Source organism: Enhydra lutris, unplaced genomic scaffold (assembly GCF_002288905.1).
Source record: "Enhydra lutris kenyoni isolate GAN:26980312 unplaced genomic scaffold, ASM228890v2 scaffoldscaffold49, whole genome shotgun sequence".
Classification (NCBI taxonomy): domain Eukaryota; kingdom Metazoa; phylum Chordata; class Mammalia; order Carnivora; family Mustelidae; genus Enhydra; species Enhydra lutris.
The window spans coordinates 14,479,788-14,503,909 of NW_019154133.1; the positions used below are offsets into that span (position 1 = coordinate 14,479,788).

Sequence of the window (24,122 nt, forward strand, 5' to 3'; positions counted from 1 at the left end):
TCTGTACCCCTGGAGATGGTGTAATAAATATTTAATGTTTGATCTTCTTCAGAAATTAAGACAATAGCACAAAAATTTCCAAACATTTTTTCTATTTTATTTTTAAAAAGTGTATTCATTAGAATATTTGAAATATTAAACCCTAAATAAAAAGACTTTGTATCAAAAAAAATCATCATCCATCATTTAATAATAAGTATGTCAAAAACATAATTCATCTTGTCCCTGACAAAATATAAAAGCTTATTTTTTAAAAACTTGAACAATTACATACCTGAGCTTTTGGTTGTATTGTTTGACTTTTTCCAATGAGGCTGCATTTATCTGGGCTTGAAATTCTTCCACTGAAACACTGTCTCTATAATAATATCCTTCCATGCTTTCCAGTGCTGTGTAAAGAATTAAATGTTCTCTTTCACATGGTCTCGTAACTCAATTTCTCCACATTTAGTGTAATCTTATTGATTATTAATAAATGTATTTAAAACACTGAATATGACCACACATGCAAGAAACAATCTTTCACCAGTCCAGAAATAAATGAAAATCATTCCTCTGTTCTCAAAATAAATATCAAACATTTTGTGATTATATCTAAGTAGGCAAAGGTAATTTCTAATTTAAACTGTCTTCTATTTTGGGGGCACCTGGGTGGCTCAGTAGGTTAAAGCCTCTGCCTTCGGCTCAGGTTATGATCCCAGGGTCCTGGGATCGAGCCCTGCATCAGGCTCTCTGCTCAGCAGGGAGCCTGCTTCCCTCTCTCTCTCTTTGCCTGCCTTTCTGCCTAGTTGTGATCTCTGTCTGTCAAATAAATAAATAACATCTTTTAAAAAAATAAAAAATAAACTCTTCTATTTTTAATGTGTATATATACACATATACATAGATATATTAGATATATATATACATACGTATGGGAGGAAGAACTGTGTATCAACATACATAAGAATAAAAAAGAATAAAAAAGTTGAAATTGCTCCTTTCCATGTATACATACATTCCCTTGTAGCCACAGTTAAATTATGAAATATGAATATAATAAATTTAAAGTATAATCTTAGAATATTACCCTTATTATAATTCTTAATTTAGTTGAAAATAAACAAGTGTAAACATATATATAACTTCCCATTAATTTTAAACATCTTTTGATTGAAATGGATTTCCTTCTTAACTAACATCTTTGGTTAAGTATTTCTTTTTCCTTCAAACTTTATGTGATGGTACTTTTAACCTTTTGGAGAGGAAATGAATTACATGAAGTGCCTAGAAATACAAGATCTCTTATGGAGAGGTTGCCTGCAACAGGAATGGCAATGAAGCCTATTTGGAAATGTAAATTATTTCCCCTTGAAATTATTGCCACTAATAAGTATCAATTTTCAGCAGACTATTTCAAAATTGATAAAAAAATTAATCTTGTTTCAAAACTACTAAATGCAATAGCTTCTAAACTAATAAGTTTCTTCAAATTGACAGAAACTTCATTTTAGGGGCAAAAATAGAAAAGTCATTGCTAATTTTTTTATTATTTCCAGTTTTTACTTAAATTCCAGTTAGTTAACATATAGTGGTTTCAGGAGTAGAATTTGGTGATTCATCACTTACATAAAAGCACCCAGTGCTTATCACAAGCTCATTACTAATATTTGTTGTCCTGCTTTCTTAACTAGTCAGATTTCTATAGCACTGAAGAAACAAACAACCTTTTAGAGTATTGCTCAATTTGAAATAAAAAAATGGCATTGGCTTATAATTGAGAAAACCATTATGGAAAATTAGAGAGATGCTTACTACATTTACTTCAGTACATGATATCAAATTTGTGGGTTTGTTTCAAGGATTGTTTGTTTATTCCTTATGACTTCTGCATTAATTAGAATATTTGCAACTGGTTTAGCAAGCTTCTGGTCCTGAACACATACAAGAAACAAAAGGAATTCTTCCTGATAAAACAATCCTCAAATAAATGCTACATTCACTTCCATTAATGAGCTATTATTTGTGAGAGGCAAATATTCAGAGGATACAGTGTATCAATAGTCATCCTTCAATGTGAATTCCTCTTACTAGTTGTAAAGCTAATAATGAAAGTCCTTGCATTGGAGTAAAACCACCACTTCCACTCCTTAGGCATGTTAATTAAAATCCAGGGTCTTCAGGTTCCTCATTTGTGAAATGGAAAATAAGAGTACCTACTAATTATGATTCTTGGGAAATAATTAAATCAAATAACAGCATTAAGAGACCCATTACTCTTCTTTCCATTTATTGAGTGTGTTTTATATATGCCCAATGCCCTATATATGCCCAATGCATTATCTAATTCAATTTCCAGGAGATAAAGAATATGCCTAAGTCTGCTTAGCCAAACAGGAAGTTCTGGGAACTAAAAAGGAGAGTCGATACAAAGATACTTCAGTTTGTAACTTAAAATCATAAAGACCGGGGGGGGGGGGGGGGGGGAGGAGAAGAGTAAATGAAACAAGATGGGATTGGGAGGGAGACAAACCATAAGTGACTCTTAATCTCACAAAACAAACTGGTCATAATTTCTGTGACGAAAACAAGCTTTATCAATCCCAACGTGACCAGTATGTGGGAAAGGTTGTTCTGCCTTTTGAAGAGGGGTGGGTTCATGTGTTCGTAGACTGACGCTAACATTTAGGAAATCTCAATTCTGGGAACTGTTCCTTCTTTTTTAAAAAGCTATTTAATGCTTCAATTTCAAATACTGTATAAAACCCCATGGGAAAACCAAGGGCTTCATCTTTTAAAGAACCTAGAGTTTTGCAAAATCTCGAAATGAAAAATAAATTCTCAAATGAAGGAACCTTAGAAAATGGCAATGTTTATCACAAAATGTTCCCTTCTGTTTAAAAGAGAAAATGCCCTATACTGGGATTTTTTAAAAATTTAAAAAAATAATAGAAGAGAAAATGCTCAAGTTTCTGGTCAATTTTAATTATTCTCTGAAAATAAAAAGACAGCTTATAAAAAGACAAGAGTTAGGATTTATCATTTGTGGTGCCAGCTTTTTTCATAAGTGCTGAAAAACAAATATACACAAAAGTGTGTTTGTGGACAAAGGACCAGCATTGCATGTCCTAGTTAGTGTAGGGAAAACCACCATAAGAGACCCAGGGAACAGGTGCTTAACAATACTTGACAAAGAAGGGATGCCATATTCGAGGAAACAGTACAACTAAAATCAGACCTTTAATGATGCCACATCCCTAATGGGTAGAATACGTGGGTCCAGGAACCAAGGGTGGAAGCCAGAAAGGTCCCTGCTTGACCTCTGGACCTAATTGGAGGACCTAATTGTGTCCTCCAAAAAGATCTAACAAATGACCTAATCTCGGGTGGGTGCAAATGTGACTTAGGTTTTATAAATGGTCTTTGCAGAGACATCAACTTAAAATGAGGTCAAACTGGAGTAGGGTGGGCCCAAATCCAAGGACTTCTGTTCTCCTAAGAAGAGCGAAATCTGGACAGAGATACAGAGACAGACACACAGAGGGAGGAAGGTCATGTGAAGATAGAAGCAGAGACTATAATTACGTTGTCACAAGCCAAGGAATGCCAAGGACTGCAGGAAAGCACCAGCAGCTAGAAGGTAAGGAAGGATTCCTCCTTAGAGCCTTCCAAGGGAGCACACGGCCTTTGGGCATCTTGATTTCAGATTTTTAGCCTCCAGAATGATGATAGGATACATTTCTGTTGTTTTAAGCCACCCAGTTTGTGGTAGTTTGTTGTGGCAGTTCTAAGAACCTAAAAAATATCAGTGCCAATGCCTCACTTGGGGATGTGTGCTTTCCATCCCTGAAATTCTGGCTCTATGGGTTTAAAAGGTACTGATCACCAAAGAGGCACACTTTCCCTAGGAGACGAGGCAGGGGTCCCTCTGAACGTAAGTTATCGTTGCCATGGGGGCACTGGAGGCCCCTGTGCCAAGGCACTTAGGGAGGGTAATCACCATCTTGGCAAGGCTAGTGGACCCCGGTCTTCATAAGGAAGTAGGAGTATTGTTACATAATGAGGGCAGGAAGGAACAGGTTTGACATGCAGTGAATCCACTCAGGTTCCTCTTGGTACTTCCTCTTCCAGATTTGATGGTAAATGGACAAAGCAGCAACCCTGTCTTGAGAAGGGCAGAATAAACAGGGGGATCAGGCTCCTTGGGGACGCAGGTTTTTGTCATGCCACTGAGACTGGAAGATTCAGGCTAAGAGCAAGGCTGATTTACAACAAATACAGAAGAGAGAAGATGTGTGGCAGCACGGGCTATGACTTGCCCCCTTACCGTGCTTATTCTAGATGATCTCCCCAGGAAGGGAGCCATCGGAGTCATGAAGGAGATGCTTTTAGTCTTGACTTGAATGGATCTAAAGTTACAAGGTGTGGACCATGGCATGTCGCCAGTTTGGATCTCCTTCCAGAAAGGAGGGCTTATTGTCCAGCTGTTAGGATTCCCAGAAGATATCTCTCAGCTATCAGTGCTTTCGGGCATCTTCAGTCTTTGCTGAAGAAAACTTTCCCACCCAAATCACATCTCCTAGGGGCAGCCAGCATCCTAATGACCTAATGAGGTCAAAGTGAAAACACCCAGCCCCCTTGCCCTGGCTGCTCCAAATCTACAAGTGTCAAGCTTTTGTGCAATCGATTAATCTAATTAAGTGAAGATTAACTGGATAATTGCACAGTGTTTCCTAATCCACACTGACCTGTGCTTTCTCACTCCTGGTGGATGTTAGCGTCACCTGCAAAACTTCTGAAATATACTGGTTTCTTGGTCTTATGCCCTAGAGATTCTGACCTAATCAGTTTGGTTTGGGACCAAGTATGGGTATTTTTGAAGACCTCCCCCAGGATGATTAATGTGCAGCCAGTATTGAGAACCACTGAGACAGCCTGAAAATGAGTCCATGGGGAGTGGGTGGAGGAAGAGTCCCAGAGTATCTATCCTCCTTACTCCCATTTTTAGTTTATACTGACCTGCTTTATCTCACCAAGGGCTTGGGGATCCCAATGAGGTTAATTCCCCGACCTGTAGCAAGCACTGACAGAGACTGCTTTCATCTGTCAGTGATTTTCACGTTCTAGCATTTTGGTCATGATCTGTGCTGACTTTCCTGTCTGCCTGCTTCTGTGATTTTTACCTCATCAATCTGTACTTGTTCCGTTTGCCTAGATTCCTGCTCTCCTGTAGGTCTGGCCTTCAGAGACACATGTTTCCTAAAGCATAACCTACTTGCCACCAGCACTGGGATTCCTGATCTCACTGCTGGTGCCATCTCTGCGGGCACCCCTCCACACCCCCCAAATTCCCACACCCTCCTATGTGGACGGGTCCATTCTGGCAAGAAAAATGGGAAGAAAGCAGTGTATTTGCTTCCTGTTCTAAGTATGTGGTCCAACAACTTTATAAGGGCTGACATAAATAATTTTCCCAGGGGACTTTCAAATTCATCTCATTTTCTATTTTTTTTTAATTTGCCAGCAAAGATGCATGTACATATGTACGCCTAAAACTGAAACCCTTTGAGTAAACGTTCATCTCCAGAATAGACACCATTTGGAGTCTCTTCATTTACCACCATGTTCAGTTACCAGATGGTAATCTCTACTCCAGCTAAGGCTCACTTTTCTGGGCTTCTCTCAATCTGAAGAGTAGTAAGAGTGAGTAATAATGAATCCTCCTGGGAGTCTGGGTGAGTGCAGAGGAACTTCCGCAACCCCTCTACGGAAGCAGCCTTATCACTGCCACAGTGCTAATGAGACAAGCTGTTTCCCAGTCATCTTTCCCTCTTTGTGACCTCAACTGCAGAAATCTTTCTGTTGTGGCTTTTTCACATTTTATTGCTGTGTGACTATTAAAACCTAATGTTATCTACAGTTTTTCTTTACATTTGATAAACTGATATTGTATTCATTAAAATAATATACAGTTAGGGATTTTTTTAATTAGCTTTAGCCACAATTATAACATAGAGGTTATTTGGAAAATACTCTTCCTTTTCCTATGAACATTTGCTGCTGGGTATGAATATTTAGCTATTTATGGCTGATGTGTCACAAATGTAATAATTTTTTTGGAAAAGATGCAGAATGCCATCTGTCATCTCAGTCATGATTTCAAAGACAGAATTTTTAAATAGGGGAATAAAGGAAAGGAAGTGAAGAATCTTTAATAACCGTAAACTCTGGTTAAACCCTATAAAAGTTAATATTCCAGACCAGCATCCTTTTCGGTCTTCTAAAACTATCTCTCTGTGTAATGGCTTTTAACATATTTTAGGCTAAACTGTTCTCCTAACATAGCTCCAAAAGTCTACTTTTGCTGTTTCCTTTTTTTTTTTTTTTTGTTTTCATTCCTTTACAAAATCTTGTATTATCTATATGGACCCTACCAGAGTCCTGCAAAGAAAAATGAAAATAACTTCTAATAACTCCTAAGATCTCTGCACCTGACATTTTCTTCTTCCGAAATGTATTCTTACAAATATCTGAGATAGTCATTGTTTTTAAACCATGGCAATCGAAGGAAGGGAAATTTATCTTTTAGAATTATAATAATATGCATATGGTATAAGCATTTTCACTTGGCAGTGGATTTTGATTTCATAAGCTTGTCTGTTCTTCAGTTACAGAGGTTGATTTTATTCCTCTACTCTTCTCATTTTTTTATTAGAATATAAAAATTCCACAGCAAAACCAATGCAGTTCTTGAAAACTCCACAGAAGAAAATATGAAATGCTCCGTGGAATTGCTCAGAGAAATTGATATAATCTTGTGACCACAGCATGAGTTAAAAAAAAAAAAAAAGAAATAAAAAAAGAAATCATAGACCAGAAGAAACTACACTAGAATAATCCGGACTTTCGATCAGCTTGAGGCTGCTTTTGTGACCCCAGAAATAAAAAAGATCCAGGACCTTCCCTTGGAAACCAGTTCACCACAAGAATCTTCCTACCCATGTTAAACTCAATTTCTTCTATTGCATTAAAATTCATTGTTCATTTGCCAAAACAAAATTTTTTTATTTACAAAAGGAATCTATTTTTACTAACCAAAAATGGCATAATACTGGAAAACTCAAACAATAAAAAAAATCATCAATTTAGTCACCCAGTGATCCCGAAAACACTTTGTGTATGTTAAGTATATTTAAGATAATGGATTGCATTATTTATAACAGAAATTCTTTTTTGTAACCTGCATGTGTATATTGTCAAATTTTTTCTATCTAGTAAAATATCTTTAACCACATAATTTTAATGACTGTCCCATAATTTATTTAAGCCAAATTAATTTATCTTTACTATTTCAACCACTCAGGTCATGTTTCCCCATTATAAATACAGTTACAGTCCTACTTAATAAACATTTAAACCTTATATTATTGTTTTCTTAATAAACATTCTCAGAAGTAAATATATTACCTAGATACTATGAAGGAATTTTTGAATTAATGGAAAAAATTCCCACGATGATAACAATTACATGTATTTTTAAAAAATCAAGAGATAAAATAATTTAAGTATACGTGTAAAAAAAGAAAACAGGTTACCTTGTGCAAAAAGAACGGGATGAATTTTAAACCCTCCTCCATTTTTCAAACGTTGAGGCAGTTGTTCAAAATGGTAACTATCAATGTAGAAGTAAATCTTCAGAGCCTGCCGGCTTCCCTCTACTTGATACGTAAGAGGAATATCTAAAATGACATTTAATGTTATATTACTTCCAAAAATCAGGATATGTTATGAAGTACATTTGCTAACTTTTTAAAAAATCTTGAAAATCACTAGAAACTAATACATTAAAAGTACCCATGTTTGTCACGTTCAGGTTAGGCAAACTTTATGTTCAGAGGAAAAGTGTTAAATCAGATTCCTATTAGCTAAAGCAACAGATTTATTACTGTACTGTATATAAAATTCTACAATAGGAAACTTTGTTATACTTTGACACTCCAGATGTCTCACTTAACTAAATGAGAAGTTTAGTTACACATGGTTTGGAATCAGAATCTCCCAGGGCATCTGCCTCATTCATATTTTAGTCAAAATGAGTCCTTGGGGGTACGATTCCTAAGTAGTGTACAAGAAATTGGGTACATAGCAACCATTACCAAAATTAGCATGGGTTTTCCAAGTTCCATTCTCTGAGCACCAGATCAAAAGTGTATTACCTCTGCTGATGTCCTGCAGTCATTAGAAATTATCTGTCGAAATTCCTTGTTTTCACAAAGATCCTAAATTTAATCACCCAAAAACAAAAAATAAAAAAAAACAAACCCCAAGAAGCAACCAACCCGAGAAGCTACAATGCTGTAGGAGTTATTTCACAGTGCTATCACAAATCCTTTTCATTTTATGTCATTTATCCATGACAAATAATTTCCAGTTCACTAAAAAAAGAATGCAAAATCTTCCTAAAAAGCTAGAATAGTTCTATTAACCAGTTAAAAATTAAGGCAAAAATATAGTAGACATTTAATACATGTTCTTGACTCAATATTTATTAGTTCTAACCTGCTTCTTAAATAAAATTATTTGTAAAAGCAGAGTTCAAGTTTAAATACCATTAATGAGCAGAGATTCCAGGTTTCTTATTAAATGTAGCTAATTAGGTCTATCAATAGCAGAGGTATTGTATTAACATCTACAAGTCAGGGAGGTATGAAGGATTTGGGTTTAGGAAAGAGAACACATTTCTCAGTTGAAGAGTTGGAAATTAACTGGATTTTAATGATTGGGAAAATCCCATTTTTCCCTGGCCCTATAATAAAGGTAAAGGATATGGACACTGAAGAAAATCCTGATGTGTACATAACTAAGTATATCTTTTAGTTCCCTTTTTCATGCAATATCTTTCATTTTTATTTCAATTTTTAAAATTCCATTCCTTTACTTTTTGACACCAAAGTGGCCAATATCTGTTATCAAATGGATAATGTTTTTGAAAGGAAAATAATAATGCAGCAGTTGGAGTTCTGCATTGTAGGACTAACAAAGAACATATAAAGATGCTCTACTAGGACCTAAGGAACTGAAAATGACCCAACATTATCAAGCATATTAAATTTAAAATGAAGTTAAATCTAAGAGTGAAAGAATGAAGACTTTCTCTCAAAGTAATTGGCATACTTATAAAAATGCACAATAACATGGAGCTGAAAATTGTTGCCTTTTATTTGTGGAAATTCATATGCTATGAAAAACAAACTCGATTATTAGGACTGTGTAATGATTAAAGGCTTCAAAAACATTATCGCATGAGGAAAAGTTCTCTGGTTCCACCTTACAGAGAGATTCATTCTGGAGAGGAATTTCAACATCCCATCCCTGTAAGTATGGCCCTCCATCACTGAGTGGGCCCATGAGTTTGAAGGTAAGTCTCTAAGAAGTAGTCAGTTCCCTTTACCTAAATTGTTCTTCCTTGACTCTCCGCAGGGTTGGGTCTTGCTGGCCCTTTGGATTTCAGCATAAAAGCTACTCTTGCTGAAAGCCCTTCCTTGTGGACCCCTTAAAGGTCACCAACTTACCCTTATTCATTATGCATTGCTTATTTCCTGCATAGGATTTAGTTAGCATGATCCTAATCACCTTTGTCGTTGATTCCTCATTTGTTTTCTCCCAAGTAGGTTGTGAGCTTCCTGAAGATAGGGACATACCTGTCCTAGTCACCATGACATCCGCAGTTTCAGGCACAATGCCTAGCCCATAAGAAAAGAGTGGAAGCTCAAAAAATATTAATTCCCTTAGTTATTACAGTAAAATTGCCTGTATCACCACAAAGGGGGGGAGATCTGCTATCATATTATTCTCCAAAAACATGAAGGCTGTCCATAAAATATATTTAGTTTTATACAACCTAATCATTTAGCTCACTTACTCTGCCTTCACTAAGCACTTAATATGGCATAGGAAAGATCTCTTACTTTCCCTAGACGGTAATGGGTTACATTGCCCACTTTGTGTCTCCACTAGTTTCTAAGTTGCAAAAGCAGGGTGTTTACTTAGTCACTACTATAACTTCAGAACTTAGTTTGGTGTGGTGTATGTACTTAGTAATTATTTCTTCACAGAAGATAAAATGTCTTAAATCCAGACAATTGAGTTCTACCTGCTTGGCATGCCACATTTCTTCAGAATCTCATTATTTTTTAATGCAAAAATATGACTATGAGAAATGCTAATACAGCTTTTGAAAAACAACACAGAGTAATAAAGTAAGGAGGATTGATTCAAGTATTTACTGAATTCTACCACAAACCTCACACAATGCCGGAGACTTTTGAATACATTATCTTATTTAAGCCCCATGGGTCTGGGAAAGCTTGTACTCTCATGTTTGTGGATGAGAAGAGCACAGGGTTGGAACTCAAGTTTCTTATCTTCAAAATCAGTGTTCTCTTTATATTTTCATGCCTCCCCCTGCGGTCCTTCCCTCTAAGACACACAGCCAAAGGAATCTTCACTACAGTGATATGAATTAATTAATTTGTCGGATCTGACTTCTTTGCTTCTAAGCTTACAGAAAGATCAAATCACATACAATTAATAATAAAGCTCTAGTTTCCTTTCACCACTTAAATAGGATGTGATGATACTTGGGTATTGAAAAATTCTCTTCTTTCCTGAATCAACTTAAAAGGATAACTATACTGCTGTCATCACTATTAGTAACTTGCTTGGAATATCTAATAGTGTAGCACTTTAAGTGACCTTTCACTAGGGAATCTGTTTTCAGATTATCCTGTTTTCAGGTTATCCTTTGTGGAAATACTTAAAAATATATAAGAATTTTTATGTTAGTCATAGATACATGCGCATTTACATACTGATATTAATTACATGGTTTTAATTATTTTATCTTTAATGTTTATTATATTTTTCAATATACTGAAGTTAAAGCTCTCATAGTAGCTATGCAATACGTAAATTATTTTCTTGAGCTTATAACGTGGATCCCTTGCCTGCTTGTTCAACAGACCATTCACCAGTAATGTCATATTTGGACAATGGAAAACAGTACTCCTGTGAGCTCATGACTCCTCAAACAAAATTTAAAAGAAAAGACAAGTTATATTGTGAAAATAGAGTTTCTCTGCCTTTGGCAAAATTATGCCTACATTATTAAAGTAAATAAAAATATGTTGTTTTATACATGTCCACAGAAGACCCATACAACCTGTTTAAATAATATTATCCTTATCAATTAGTCCCCTTTACCAAGTTCTCCCTTGAATATAACCTGAATCCTTAACATTTTAATTCATGTTCTCATTCTCTCTAATTTGTCCGTGAAGATGAAACTCTAATAAAATTCTGTTCTCTCTACCTTCAAAATTTAATACATACAGAATGAATTTTTACCATCCCCACAGCTACCCCCAAGGTCAAGTCACTGTCATCTTTCAACCTGAGTCACTGAAGTAGCTTCCTAACTGGTTGCTCTGCTTCTGTCCTTGACCCCAATAATGCTCTAGTCAACACAGCAGTCAGAGGCAGTCTTCAGTATGTATACCATATCAGGTCATTCCTCTGCTCTACGGCTTAGTTATAAAGGTGAAGTTCTTTCAATGATCTGGCCTCCTCTCTGTTCTCATCCCTTACTCTTTCTCCTCACCCATGACTCTCCAGTCACACAGGACACCTTGCTATCCTGAGAGCATACCACACCTGTTTCCACCTCACAGTTTGGAACACCCCTCTTCCAAACACTCCTCCACCCCTTCAGGTCTTTGTTCTTCTTCCTTTTTTTTTTTTTATATTCAATTTCTTTTCAGGGTAACAGAATTCATTGTTTATGCACCACACCCAGTGCTCCATGCAATACATGCCCTCCATAATACCCACCACCAGGCTCCCCTATCCTCCCCCCGCCCACCCCTTCAAAACTCTCAGATTGTTTTTCAGAGTGCATAGTCTCTTATGGTTCATCTCCCCCTCCGATTTCCACCAACTCACTTCTCCTCTCCATCTCCCCATGTCCTCCATGTTATTTGTTATGCTCCACAAATAAGTGAAACCATATGATAATTGACTCTCCCTGCTTGACTTATTTCACTCAGCATAATCTCTTCCAGTCCCGTCCATGTTGATATAAAACTTTTGGTATAAGCCTTTTTGGGAAGGCTTTCCTAGCTTGTTAGATATTTGCAAACTCCCACTTGCCCCTGCATTGTTATCCTTTGTTCTCTTCTATTTCCTCTTATACATTCATATTATTGTCTTCTACTTTATGATCAGATTAACTTACTTATGTTGCTTATTATTTATCTCCCCCCACTTGAACACCAGCTCCAAAAGGGATATGTTTGCTTAGTGCTCTACTTACCTAACACCTAGATTAGTGGTTGGCCATAAGTAGGCACTTAAGAAATTTTTGATGAATGAATCAATGCTTATTGATCTTAAATCAGATTAAATGATTAATGATTTAAACAAATGTTTATTGGGTCCCTATTTATCATTCTTCATATTAGAAATATGAGAATAAAGAAGAACCTTTCCCAGCCCTAAAGAAACTCACATCTTCTACCTTATGTAATACAGACCCTCACCCCTATGAAAAAACAAGAAACAGAAAAACAACAAACTGCTAAAGATTTTTTGCATTGATAGATACATTTTAAACCTATTCATGATAATGTTGAAATGGTAGATACATGATGATAACTTGCAGCGAAGATATAGAGATTAAAGCCTATGTATTGTTATTTCTCTGAATGTATGCTTCTAAAATATTCCATTTGTGAGACTTAATGATGGCAAACAGCAAAATTGAAGGGATACTTTTCAATCCTTCAATTCCACTCATCAAGTAACTTCTTTGCAACATTAGTTACAACTCTGTTCTGTTGAAATTCTCTCCTTTATTCCTTACACCTGTTTTTCCTTCCATTTTTATAACTGTAAAACCATTTTGCCTACTGATTGTATATACTTAATTAATATTTGTTCATTAATTTCCTTGAAAAAAAATTGCCTTTTTTATTCCAGGCACTCTCTTGGGTGCTGGAGATATGACAGCAAACAAGACGGGAATGGTTTTGCCATCCTGGAAACCATACATGATGAATAAACAAATCAAGACAGTTAATATAATTATATTTATACATGTTAAAATTTGACACTCAGATGTAATGATTATGTCTTTCTTGGCTGGTTTAAATCTAAATTTATACAATGTGAACATAACTTTTATTTCTTCTCTTTCTCCTTGGCCCTAACTACTTGTATTCATTGCCTGCTAATACATTCTCTATAGGATCAGCTGGAATAAGGAAGGAAACTCAATTCAGTCAGCTTTGCTATATAATTGTTATGTATTTGCATAAAAGTCTTGGAAGCTATTGAGTTTATCCACTAATAGAGCCAGAAATATTAGGGCAGTCCTTTTATTTTCAAAAATTGACATGAAAAAAGCAGCACAAAGGACAAATATTCTATGATCCCTCTTATGTAAAGTACTCTAGGCACCTGCATAGAGACAGAAGGCAGAACAGAGGTTACCATGGACTGGTGGAGGAAGAATGTGAAGTTATTCTGTAATGAATATGGGGTTTCTGTTCAAGGATGAAAAAGTTTTGGAGATTGGTGGTGGAAAAGGTTGTACAACATTGTGAAGGTACTTAATGCCACTAAATTGTACACTGAAATTGGCTAAATGGTAAAGTTTGTCATTTATATATTTTATTTTAGGAAAAAAATCTTGACTAGCACAAAATTTTGATGCACACACTCAAGAAAACTTTTGGAGGCCAAACTAATAGATAAAAACAGAGTTTACTATTACCTATGGATTTAAATTATATATATTTTCTATCACTCCCCTAGTTGGCGATTATTAGTTATTTTACCCAAAATATAATATTCTGTTTAAAATAATTTTAATAATATACCAAATATATTAATATCAAAGTTATGCCGTATGTTGTTGTTTAATGCCAAAAATATTCTATGAAACACCTGTGAACCATTTAACTACTTACTTGCAACCAGTGGTTCCTCTTCTGATGGTTTAAAGTAAAAAGAAACTTTTTCCAAATCAAATAGCGCAACCAGTGTATCTTCTAGCATGGCTTGTTCATCTGTCTGAAGGAAAAGGAAATAATACATGATATGGTAGAATTGTATAGGATAGAACATAACATCACATCACATGACCAAAACTTAAGTAGCTTCACTTGTGTTTTGTTTACATGCAAACCAAATTACCAACACTTATCTAAGAATTTACTGCCTAAAATGAAATCAACAAATCCCTCAAAGTTACAAGTCTCTTTTATAGTTTTAGATTCTTCCTTTTCTAGATTATCTAAATGGTTCTATACAACTTTTTAGTCTATTTTGTAGCTAGATTCAAACCATACTGATTTTTAACATTTACTCGTGTGTACACAATAAACATCTGCCTCTAAACTTCTATAATCTTAAAAATGTAAGAGCTAAAAGGCAAGAACATCATTTTATTGAAAAGCTACAGTACACAGTTGCCATCCTGTTTTACAATAATAAAAGTAATTTGCATGTATGCAATGATTTTTTCTTCCAAAAGTCTTGGGGACAAGAATCGTTTTTATCTTACTTGCCTTTATAGGGCCTTAATCTAAAATCCTGTGACTATGCAGTTTGGTTCATTTTAATCATTGCTTTCATTCTAATGGCATATTATTTACAGCTGAGGCAAGTAAGGGCCAGATGTGGTAACAAGGTCAGTGTATGTCTCAACAATATCATTTTTGTAGTACTATATTCTGGCCTTCCTATTAGCAGTTATGTGCATGATGAAAGAATAATTAGCTTTATCATGTACAGCTTATCTTTTAAACATTTAAACATTTGTTTTCTTAAGAATATCAATGATCCTTTTAAATAATGATTTTTAACATGATTTATACACTTTTCTTTTTTTTTTTTTTTAAGTAGGCTCTAACCCCAATGTGGAGTCCAACACAGGGCTTGGACTCATGACTCTAAGATAAGACCTGAACTGAGATCAAGACTTGGAAGCTTAACCAACAGAGGTGCCTATGTGCACCACTTTATATGCATTTTTAAAAGTTGCTGTAAGCTTATAGCCATATTTTTCAGGCAGCATGAACAGAGGGTGAAGGAGATAGTAAAGAATGTCCATTGTATGAAAAAGGATCCACAAGGCAACTCCAGATCCCAAAGATCTATAGCATGGAGACCAAAAAGTTAAGAGAATCATCACCTTTGTCCCTTGGTTTGGTACTATTGTGATGTATGGTATACAGTAAGTGCTGGATAAATGTTTAGCGAACTTATTTTTTAAAGTCCTTTGAAGTAGAAAGAGTATGCCATGAATCTAGAATCAGAAGGACAGGACTGAAGAATCAGCATTTTCCCAATTAAGAAGAATACACACAAGGAAGAAATGACCCAAACAGGTCAGCTGCTGATTGCTATAGTGCAAGCCATGATGCTTCAGCAGATGTGGCTAAAGTGATACCCAAGTGATAACAGACTGTGCTCAGAGTTCAGGGACATACACACTGCTGGCGCCTGCAGCTCCCAGAGAACCTTCCACATTCATAGGAGGCTTTTATGCACTTGTTACAGAGGCAGAATAAAAATACAGGTTTCTTTGACTTTCTTTTTTAAAGCAAACTTTGGATTTTTTATCAACTCTTTAAATGAAGTTATGGGTTTCAAAAGACTAAGAAAAAAAACAGTTTCTTGAGATCTAATTCACATATTATAAGATTTGCCATTTACAGTGCATAGCATAGCGGTTTTTAGTATATTCACAGAGTTGTGCAACTATCACCATAATCTAATTTTATAACATTTGTACCACCCTACAAAGGAACTCCATACCATTAGCATTTACTCCCCACATCCTTTTCCCTACTCGTTAGCGCCAGGCAACCATTAGTCTACTTTTAATCTCTGAAATTTGCCTGTTTCACACATATAATGGACTCAGATAATATGTGGTATTTTGCAACTGGCTTACTTCACTCATATACACACAAATATTACTCAGCCATAAAAAAGATGAGATCTCGCCATTTGTGACAACACGGATGGATCTAGAGGGTATAATGCTAGGTGAAATAAGAATGAGAAAGACAAATACCATATGATTTCACTCAGATGTGGAATCTAAAGAACAAAACAAATGATTAAACAAACAAAAGACAGAATCAGATCTATAAATACCACAATGAACTGACAGTTGCCAAAGGGAAGGATGGGTGAAATGGATAAAAGGGAGTGGGAGATGCAGGCTTCCAGCTGTGGAATGAGTAAGTCATGGGAATAAAAGGCACAACATAAAGAAAAATAAATAAATAAAAAGCACAGCATAGGGAATATAATTAATGATACTGTAATGGTGTTGTGTGGTGACAGATGGTAGCTACACTTGTGAGCATAGCATAACATATAGAAAAGTTGAATCACTATGTTGTATATCTGAAACTAACGTCACATTGTGTGCCAACCGTATTCAAATTAAAAAATATATATATGAAATTTTAAAAAATGGCTGCCCTATTTTACATTCCCACCTACAATGTACAAAAGGGTTACAATTTCTCCTTACCAACACTTGTGATTGTCTTTTGAATGACAGCTATCCCCCACACAAGTGTCATAATATCTCACTGAAGTTTTTTTTTTTAATAAACATATAATATATTTTTATCCCCAGGGGTACAGGTCTGTGAATCACCAGGTTTACACACTTCACAGCACTCACCATAGCACATACCCTCCCCAATGTCCATAACCCCACCCCCCCTTCTCCCAATCCCCCTCCCCCTAGCAACCCTCAGTTTGTTTTGTGAGATTAAGAGTCACTTATGGTTTGTTTCCCTCCCAATCCCATCTTGTTTCATTTATTCTTCTCCTACCCCCTTAACCCCCCATGTTGCATCTCCACTTCCTCATATCAGGGAGATCATATGATAGTTGTCTTTCTCTGATTGACTTATTTCGCTAAGCATGATACCCTCTAGTTCCATCCAAGTCGTCGCAAATGGCAAGATTTCATTTCTTTTGATGGCTTAAGTTGCATTTCCCCAAGGACTAACGATGTTGGTCATCTTTTCATGTGCTTTTTGGCCATTTTATATTTTCTTTGGAGAAATACTATTCAAATCCTTTGTGTGCTTTTTTCCCATATTTTATATGTTTATTGATAAGTCTGTAAACTTTATTATCTGTGAGCTTTTAGATCCTAAAATACACAGCTGAACAATCTTAGGGCATACAGCTACATTTCCAGTATTCCAAGGATATCTGAATATGTTTGCCCATTCTTTTTTAAATTTCTTAACAGCTTTATTGAGATATCATTTACATACCAAGCAATTTACCCAAAGTGTACAATCTCATGGCTAGGGGTGTATATTCACAAGTTTGTGCAATCATCATAACATTTCATTTTATTTTTTAATTTTTTAAAAAGATTTTAGGGACACCTGGGTGGCTCAGTGGGTTAAGCATCTGCCTTCACCTCAGGTCATGATCTCAGGGTCCTGGGATCAAGTCCCACATCGGGCTCTCTGCTTGGCAGGGAGCCTGCTTCCTCCTTTCTCTCTCTGCCTGCCTCTCTGCCTACTTGTGATCTCTCTCTGTCAAATAAATAAATAAAAATCTTTAAATAAATAAATAAATAAATAAATATTTTATTTATTTATTTAAGAGAGAGAATATGAGAGAGAGAGAGAGAGAGAGAAAGAGAGCATGAGAGCAGAGAGAGTCAGAGATAGAAGCAGAATCCCCACTGAGCAGGGAGCCTGATGTGGGACTCAATCCTGGGACTCCAGGATTGTGATCTGAGCTGAAGGCAGTTGCTTAACCAACTGAGTCACCCAGACACCGCACATTCCATTTTAAAACATTTTCATCACCTCAAAAAAGAAACCCTGCAGCAACATCTTCCTAGGAACATCACTAAAGGCAAGGGAAGCAAGGGCAAAAATGAACTATTGGGATTTTATCAAGATCAAAAGCTTTTGCACAGCAAAGGAAACAGTCAACAAAACCAAAAGACAACTGACAGAATGGGAGAAGATATTTGCAAATGACATATCGGATAAAGGGCTAGTGTCCAAAATCTATAAAGAACTTAGCAAACTCAACACCCAAAGAACAAATAATCCAATCAAGAAATGGGCAGAGGACATGAACAGACATTTCTGCAAAGAAGACATCCAGATGGCCAACAGACACATGAAAAAGTGCTCCATATCACTCGGCATCAGGGAAATACAAATCAAAACCACAATGAGATATCACCTCACACCAGTCAGAATGGCTAAAATTAACAAGTCAGGAAATGACAGATGCTGGCGAGGATGCGGAGAAAGGGGAACCCTCCTACACTGTTAGTGGGAATGCAAGCTGGTGCAACCAGTCTGGAAAACAGCATGGAGGTTCCTCAAAATGTTGAAAATAGAACTACCCTATGACCCAGCAATTGCACTGCTGGGTATCTACCCTAAAGATACAAACGTAGTGATCCGAAGGGGCACGTGCACCCAAATGTTTATAGCAGCAATGTCTACAATAGCCAAACTATGGAAAGAACCTAGATGTCCATCAACAGATGAATGGATAAAGAAGATGTGGTATATATACACAATGGAATACTATGCAGCCATCAAAAGAAATGAAATCTTGCCATTTGCGACGACTTGGATGGAACTAGAGGGTATCATGCTTAGCGAAATAAGTCAATCAGAGAAAGACAACTATCATATGATCTCCCTGATATGAGGGAGAGGAGATGCAACATGGGGGTTTAAGGGGGTAGGAGAAGAGTAAATGAAACAAGATGGGATTGGGAGGGAAACAAACCATAAGTGACTCTTAATCTCACAAAACAAACTGAGGGTTGATGGGGGGAGGGGGGTTGGGAGAGGGGGGGTGGGGTTATGGACATTGGGGAGGGTATGTGCTATGGTGAGTGCTGTGAAGTGTGTAAACCTGGCGATTCACAGACCTGTACCCCTGGGGATAAAAATATATGTTTAAAAAAAAATAAAATTTATTAAAAAAAAAAAACAAAAAAAACCCTACATCCACTGGGAGTCATTCCCATTCCCTTTTCACTCCAAACCCCCTCAGCCCTAGTCAATTGATACTCCACTTCCTGTCTCTCTGAATTACCTTGTTGTGGACATTGCATATAAATGGAATCATTCATATTTGACTTCTTTCACTTAGCATGTTTTCAAGATTAATCCATCTGTTAAAGCATTCCTTTGTTCCTTTTTATTACCAAATAATATTCCATTCTATTTGCCCATTTTTCATAAGCACTTCTGTTTTGTTTTTGTTTTCATAATGTTGCTTTCAGCACTTGACTGAATTGAGTGGTTCTTATGTCTCCTATCTGTGTACCCTTTAATTATTCTGTTGATTATTTCTGTAGGAGTCTTTTATTTTTTAAGATTTTATTTATTTATTTGACAGACAGAGATCACAAGTAGGCAGAAAGGCAGGCAGAGAGGGGAAAGCAGGCTCCCTGCTGAGCAGAGAACCTAATATGGGGCTCTATCCCAGAATCCTGGGATCACGACCTGATCAGAAGGCAGAGGCTTTAACCCACTGAGCCATCCAGGTGCCCCAGGAGTCTTTTTAATTGAATTGTCTTTCTATTGTTTTAAGTTTTAAGAATTCCTTTGAGAGTATGGATATAAGTCACTTATCAGATATATCAACTACAAATATTTTCTCCCATTCCTTGGGATTTCAAACAAAATTAAGTTTAAAAGTACCAGCGATTGATTAAACAATGGCGGTTTTAAGGTAGGAGTAGAATAGGAATGAAGCCACATTCATTCACTCATTCAACAGGCACTTCATGCTACCATGTGTTATGTGGTCTTCCTATCTTATGTAATTTCTATTTGGTAAGAAATGATTACTTAATATATTTTTAAAATTTTTAAACTTTTCCCAAAGTGCCTCATTTCAAAAGTTTCATTAGTTAAAACTTTCGTAGTTTTATTAGCAGCCAAATAAGAAACTGATCACCCACATGGGATACATGAGTCTTTTCAAAAGAAACTGTTTCAGGATGCCTGGGTGGCTCAGTCATTAAGGTCTGCCTTCGGCTCAGTTCATGATCCCAAAGTCCTGGGATCAAACCCCGCATTGAGCCCCCGCATGGGACTCCCTGCTCAGTGGGAGGCCTGCTTCTCCGTCTCCCACTCTCCCTGCTTATGTTCCCTCTCTCGCTGTCTATTTCTCTGTCAAATAAGTAAAAACCTTAAAAAACAATTTCTCTGAAGTACATGGAGGTGAACTTCCTTACCTTTTATGATTGTGCAATACTGCAATTACTTCCCTATCTTCATTACAATTGTAGAAAAGCATTTTGATATATAAAGTCACATACATCTGCTTAAAAACTCAACCATTACTTGGTAGCCACACGTTCTATGTGTAATTTAATGGGTGACACAGCATCTCATGTTTAAAATCACGATTCTATTTAAGGAGTACCTTAAGTTTATACACAAGTGAACATATTTGCCTTTAAACATCGTGACAACCATCAGAACCACAGAAAGGATATCTTAAAAGACAACTTTTATTTATCAAATACTTTGAGATACTTTCTTCATAGGCACTGTGGGAAGTGGATATGTAAATACGGAATATTCTTAGATTTAACAGGACAAACTTGCCTACAAAGAAAGGAAATAAAATCGTTGAACATAGCAAATTTTAAACAGACTGTCAGACAGTATGGCAGACAGGTTGTCCGATCTTGTCTATCAAGCACGTTCCTGACATCAACCTCAGTGAGAGTTTGGGTTTCATGCCAGGCTGTTTCTTCTGGCCTGGAAATAAGGAACCACAGCAGAAAGACCCTCTTCCCTCTGATGATCTTTCTGAGTTCGTGCTTAGGGATACAGGAATTAGTAACAGATGGAGGCTTTCTCAGCTTTCAGAAGCCGGAGAATAAATAAAAGTCAGGAAAGAAGGAATACCTTCTATATACTTACCCAACTGTATTTGCTCATACCAAAATACATTCTTTTCAAGTAGCTGACCGACTGCTAACACATAATGAATAACCACTTCTTATTTGGGAATATGTTACAATGTATGTTCCTTTGGGAGGCACTGGGATTCCTTACCAGGTTTGGCGACAGGAGTGACTGAAAGTGAAAAAGAACACCCGCATTTGCTATCTGGTCCAGCCACCTTCTGCTGGCTTCACCCGTGTCCATCTCATTGTCTTTGCTGTTGTCAAACATCTGGTTTAATGCTGCCATGAGTTGCTCAGAGAAGGCACACACGGTGGCCACAAGACTCTGGCAGAAAACCATGTCTCTTCGGAGCTGTGTTTCACTGTCTGTAAGCCAGAAGGACATAAAGACAGCTTTGAAAAATGTCACAGGTAAATAAAACCAGATCATTAAGCATTTATAGTTTTTGTTATTTCATCCTTTCACCAAACTCAAACCATGTGAAAAATGTCAATTTGAACCCCACTAATGAGCACAAACACTTGAGCAAATATGCTTTATAGAAAACATTAAACACCAAAAAATGTAAAAAAAACTTTTTCTTAACTAGTATTGTGATTTTAATTTTTGCGATCATTAAATTATTTTATAAAACCCAAGGGAAAAAATAAGGCTTTATTTAGTATTTTTTGATGGAACACAATTTGTGTTTGTTGAATGATACTTCCTAAAGGAAACTCGAAGTCTAATTTTTCAGTTGTTGGCAATGAACTACATTATTAATACTAACTTTTTAAAAATGACCTAATAAACGTACTCGAATATTAAGTGACATGCACATGGGGAAAGAGTATTGATGTCCGATTATAACAATAACCAAATCTGGATTTCTTGGATTTAGCTATTAAACTTCATGAGTTATAAACATGCCCAGGTTATAAATTCTTATATTTCTTTGAAATAAGGAGTGTATTTACAGTTTTAATATACACCGATTTTCACCTGGGTTCGTATTCTGCAATTGCCTGTATTTTTGATTGACCCACACAGAAGATGTATTTACCCTATGAATGGCCACTCCTGGGCCACAGCTTTTTCAAGTGGAAAGAAGCTTGTCTTTGAAAACCTGATCACAGAGATTCACCTTTTTGAGTTTTTGGATATATACAAACTCTATAAACTCTATAAATGTCAAGCCATACATTCTGTACACTGAAAAATCACTTGTACTAGATAAACAACAAAAGCAAAAATGTTCATACTCTCAAAAGTGTACTGAATATTTCAAGGGCTCAGAATTTTCTGAAATGAAGCACTGTCAATATTAATTCATAGACATATTAATTCATAGACATAAATGTTGCCATAAGTTTTTGCTTTATTGATAAAAAGGCATAATTTTTAAGTTGTTTACTAAGAACAACGAACATATGTCTTTAATAACCATCAAAAGCATGTGAATACATACTGTAATTGCTGTGTTGCCTAGTTTCACTGTTAGTAAAAGCTACTCTGAAAACTTTATTAGAAAAAGGATTAAATTTTAAAACATTTAATTTTATAATGAATATTCATTTATTACATTGATCTATACGAACTTGTTGTTTTCCTTGGTCAAAATGGTCGAATATGGCAACTCCATATGGTTCAACTTATTAATTTAGTCAATAACATGTGTTAGTCATTTCCCTTAAGTAATTATATACTATGTGCCTCATTCAAATAGATGGAAAATAGCGTTTTACAGGTAACTGTAAAACAGCTAAAGTAGGAAAAATCTTTGCCCAATTCTTGATTAAGAAAAAAGCAAAACACCTATTTTTTGTTGTATACAATTTCTAACAAAGTGTAGACATTCCATAACAGTTTATTGAATTAATTAATGAAAATAATGAACCAGTATAGCAACTAACAAACAAAGTGAGTGAAACGAAAATGTATGAGCTCATTCTCTGACTTCTTGAAATGTCTGGATTTAGTTTGACCTAAAAGGGTAATTCACATAGCTTGTTAACACAAATGTTTAGCTGCAGTGCTGAGATTCAAACAGAAACTAAATAAAACTGTCCTGTATCTTTCTTACACAGTCTTGCTTTGGGTTCCGTTGTTCTATAGCAAAGCAGAAAATCTAGGGAAATTTAAAAAGTACTTCAATAGTTTTGGCAGAAATACTCCCACTTATAACCTGAGAATAATTTCATAACCAAAACTGAATTGGAAAGAAATGCCTTCTATCAAGAATGGAAAGCCAAAGTCTATAGAAGGAAGGATCCAGTTCCACTGAAAAACTTTAGATCACAAGGGTTAGTAACTTTGCCACTAGTAGAAATAATTATTTTCAAATCGCTTTTGAGAAGAAATGCCCAAATTTCTTCCCTTTTGTTAGCCTTAGAAAGAATACATAAATGTTTATTCTACATTCCACTACTATATTCTATATGCATCTTAAGCCCAATAGAATTTTCATTCAACCTCATTATCAAGTCATAAGTGATCACGCAAAAGTTTTACTTCTCTATTACTTCAAACTCTTCATGCTGAATACACCACGGGAATTAAACATGGCACCAATTACTGGGGATTTGAAGGTATCCAAGTTGAGGCTTGGGACATGTGTATGCTCACAGAATTTGATACACAAGATGCTCTGGACCACACTGCCATTTAAATTTCAAACCAACATATTTTCGAATGAAAAATACTTTATAACTCCTTACTACTTTATGAGGTGATTTTCAGTTACACTTTCCTATTTCCCACAGAGTAAATGACTTGTTTGCATAGACTTCAATAGACCCATCATACTGAGTTTTTCAAGTAACTCTATACACATTATCACCTCCCAGGAGTAAAAAAGTAAAAAACTCAGAGTGGCAGAAAGGAGTCTATACAATCTATCCTCCAGTTATGCTGACAGCTTATAAATACATTACTTCCCTTCATTTATCCCCCACACCAACAATGATCTTCCCAGGCTTGTTATGAGAATATAATAAAACAACGTATCTGAAAGTAGCCAGAAACCTGGCTGTACAGACCTCTCCTCTTGGAGCTGCACACCACTGCTCAGGTTCCTCAAATGCTAGATGCCCTTATAAATGCTATTATAGCTCACACTTTTGTCCCTATGGAGGCCCTCTGGCTATG

The 24,122-nt window shown here is 36.0% G+C and overlaps 1 protein-coding gene across 1 annotated transcript in view; it reads right to left on the bottom strand.

The window, feature by feature from the left end:
* Positions 1-24,122, bottom strand: part of LOC111156795 (phosphatidylinositol-3,4,5-trisphosphate dependent Rac exchange factor 2) — a 186,274-nt gene that overhangs the window by 74,239 nt on the left and 87,913 nt on the right. The window contains 4 exon segments of the mRNA XM_022517855.1: positions 275-389; positions 7,575-7,718; positions 14,007-14,109; positions 21,144-21,361. Coding sequence (XP_022373563.1) covers positions 275-389; positions 7,575-7,718; positions 14,007-14,109; positions 21,144-21,361 — 580 coding nt within the window.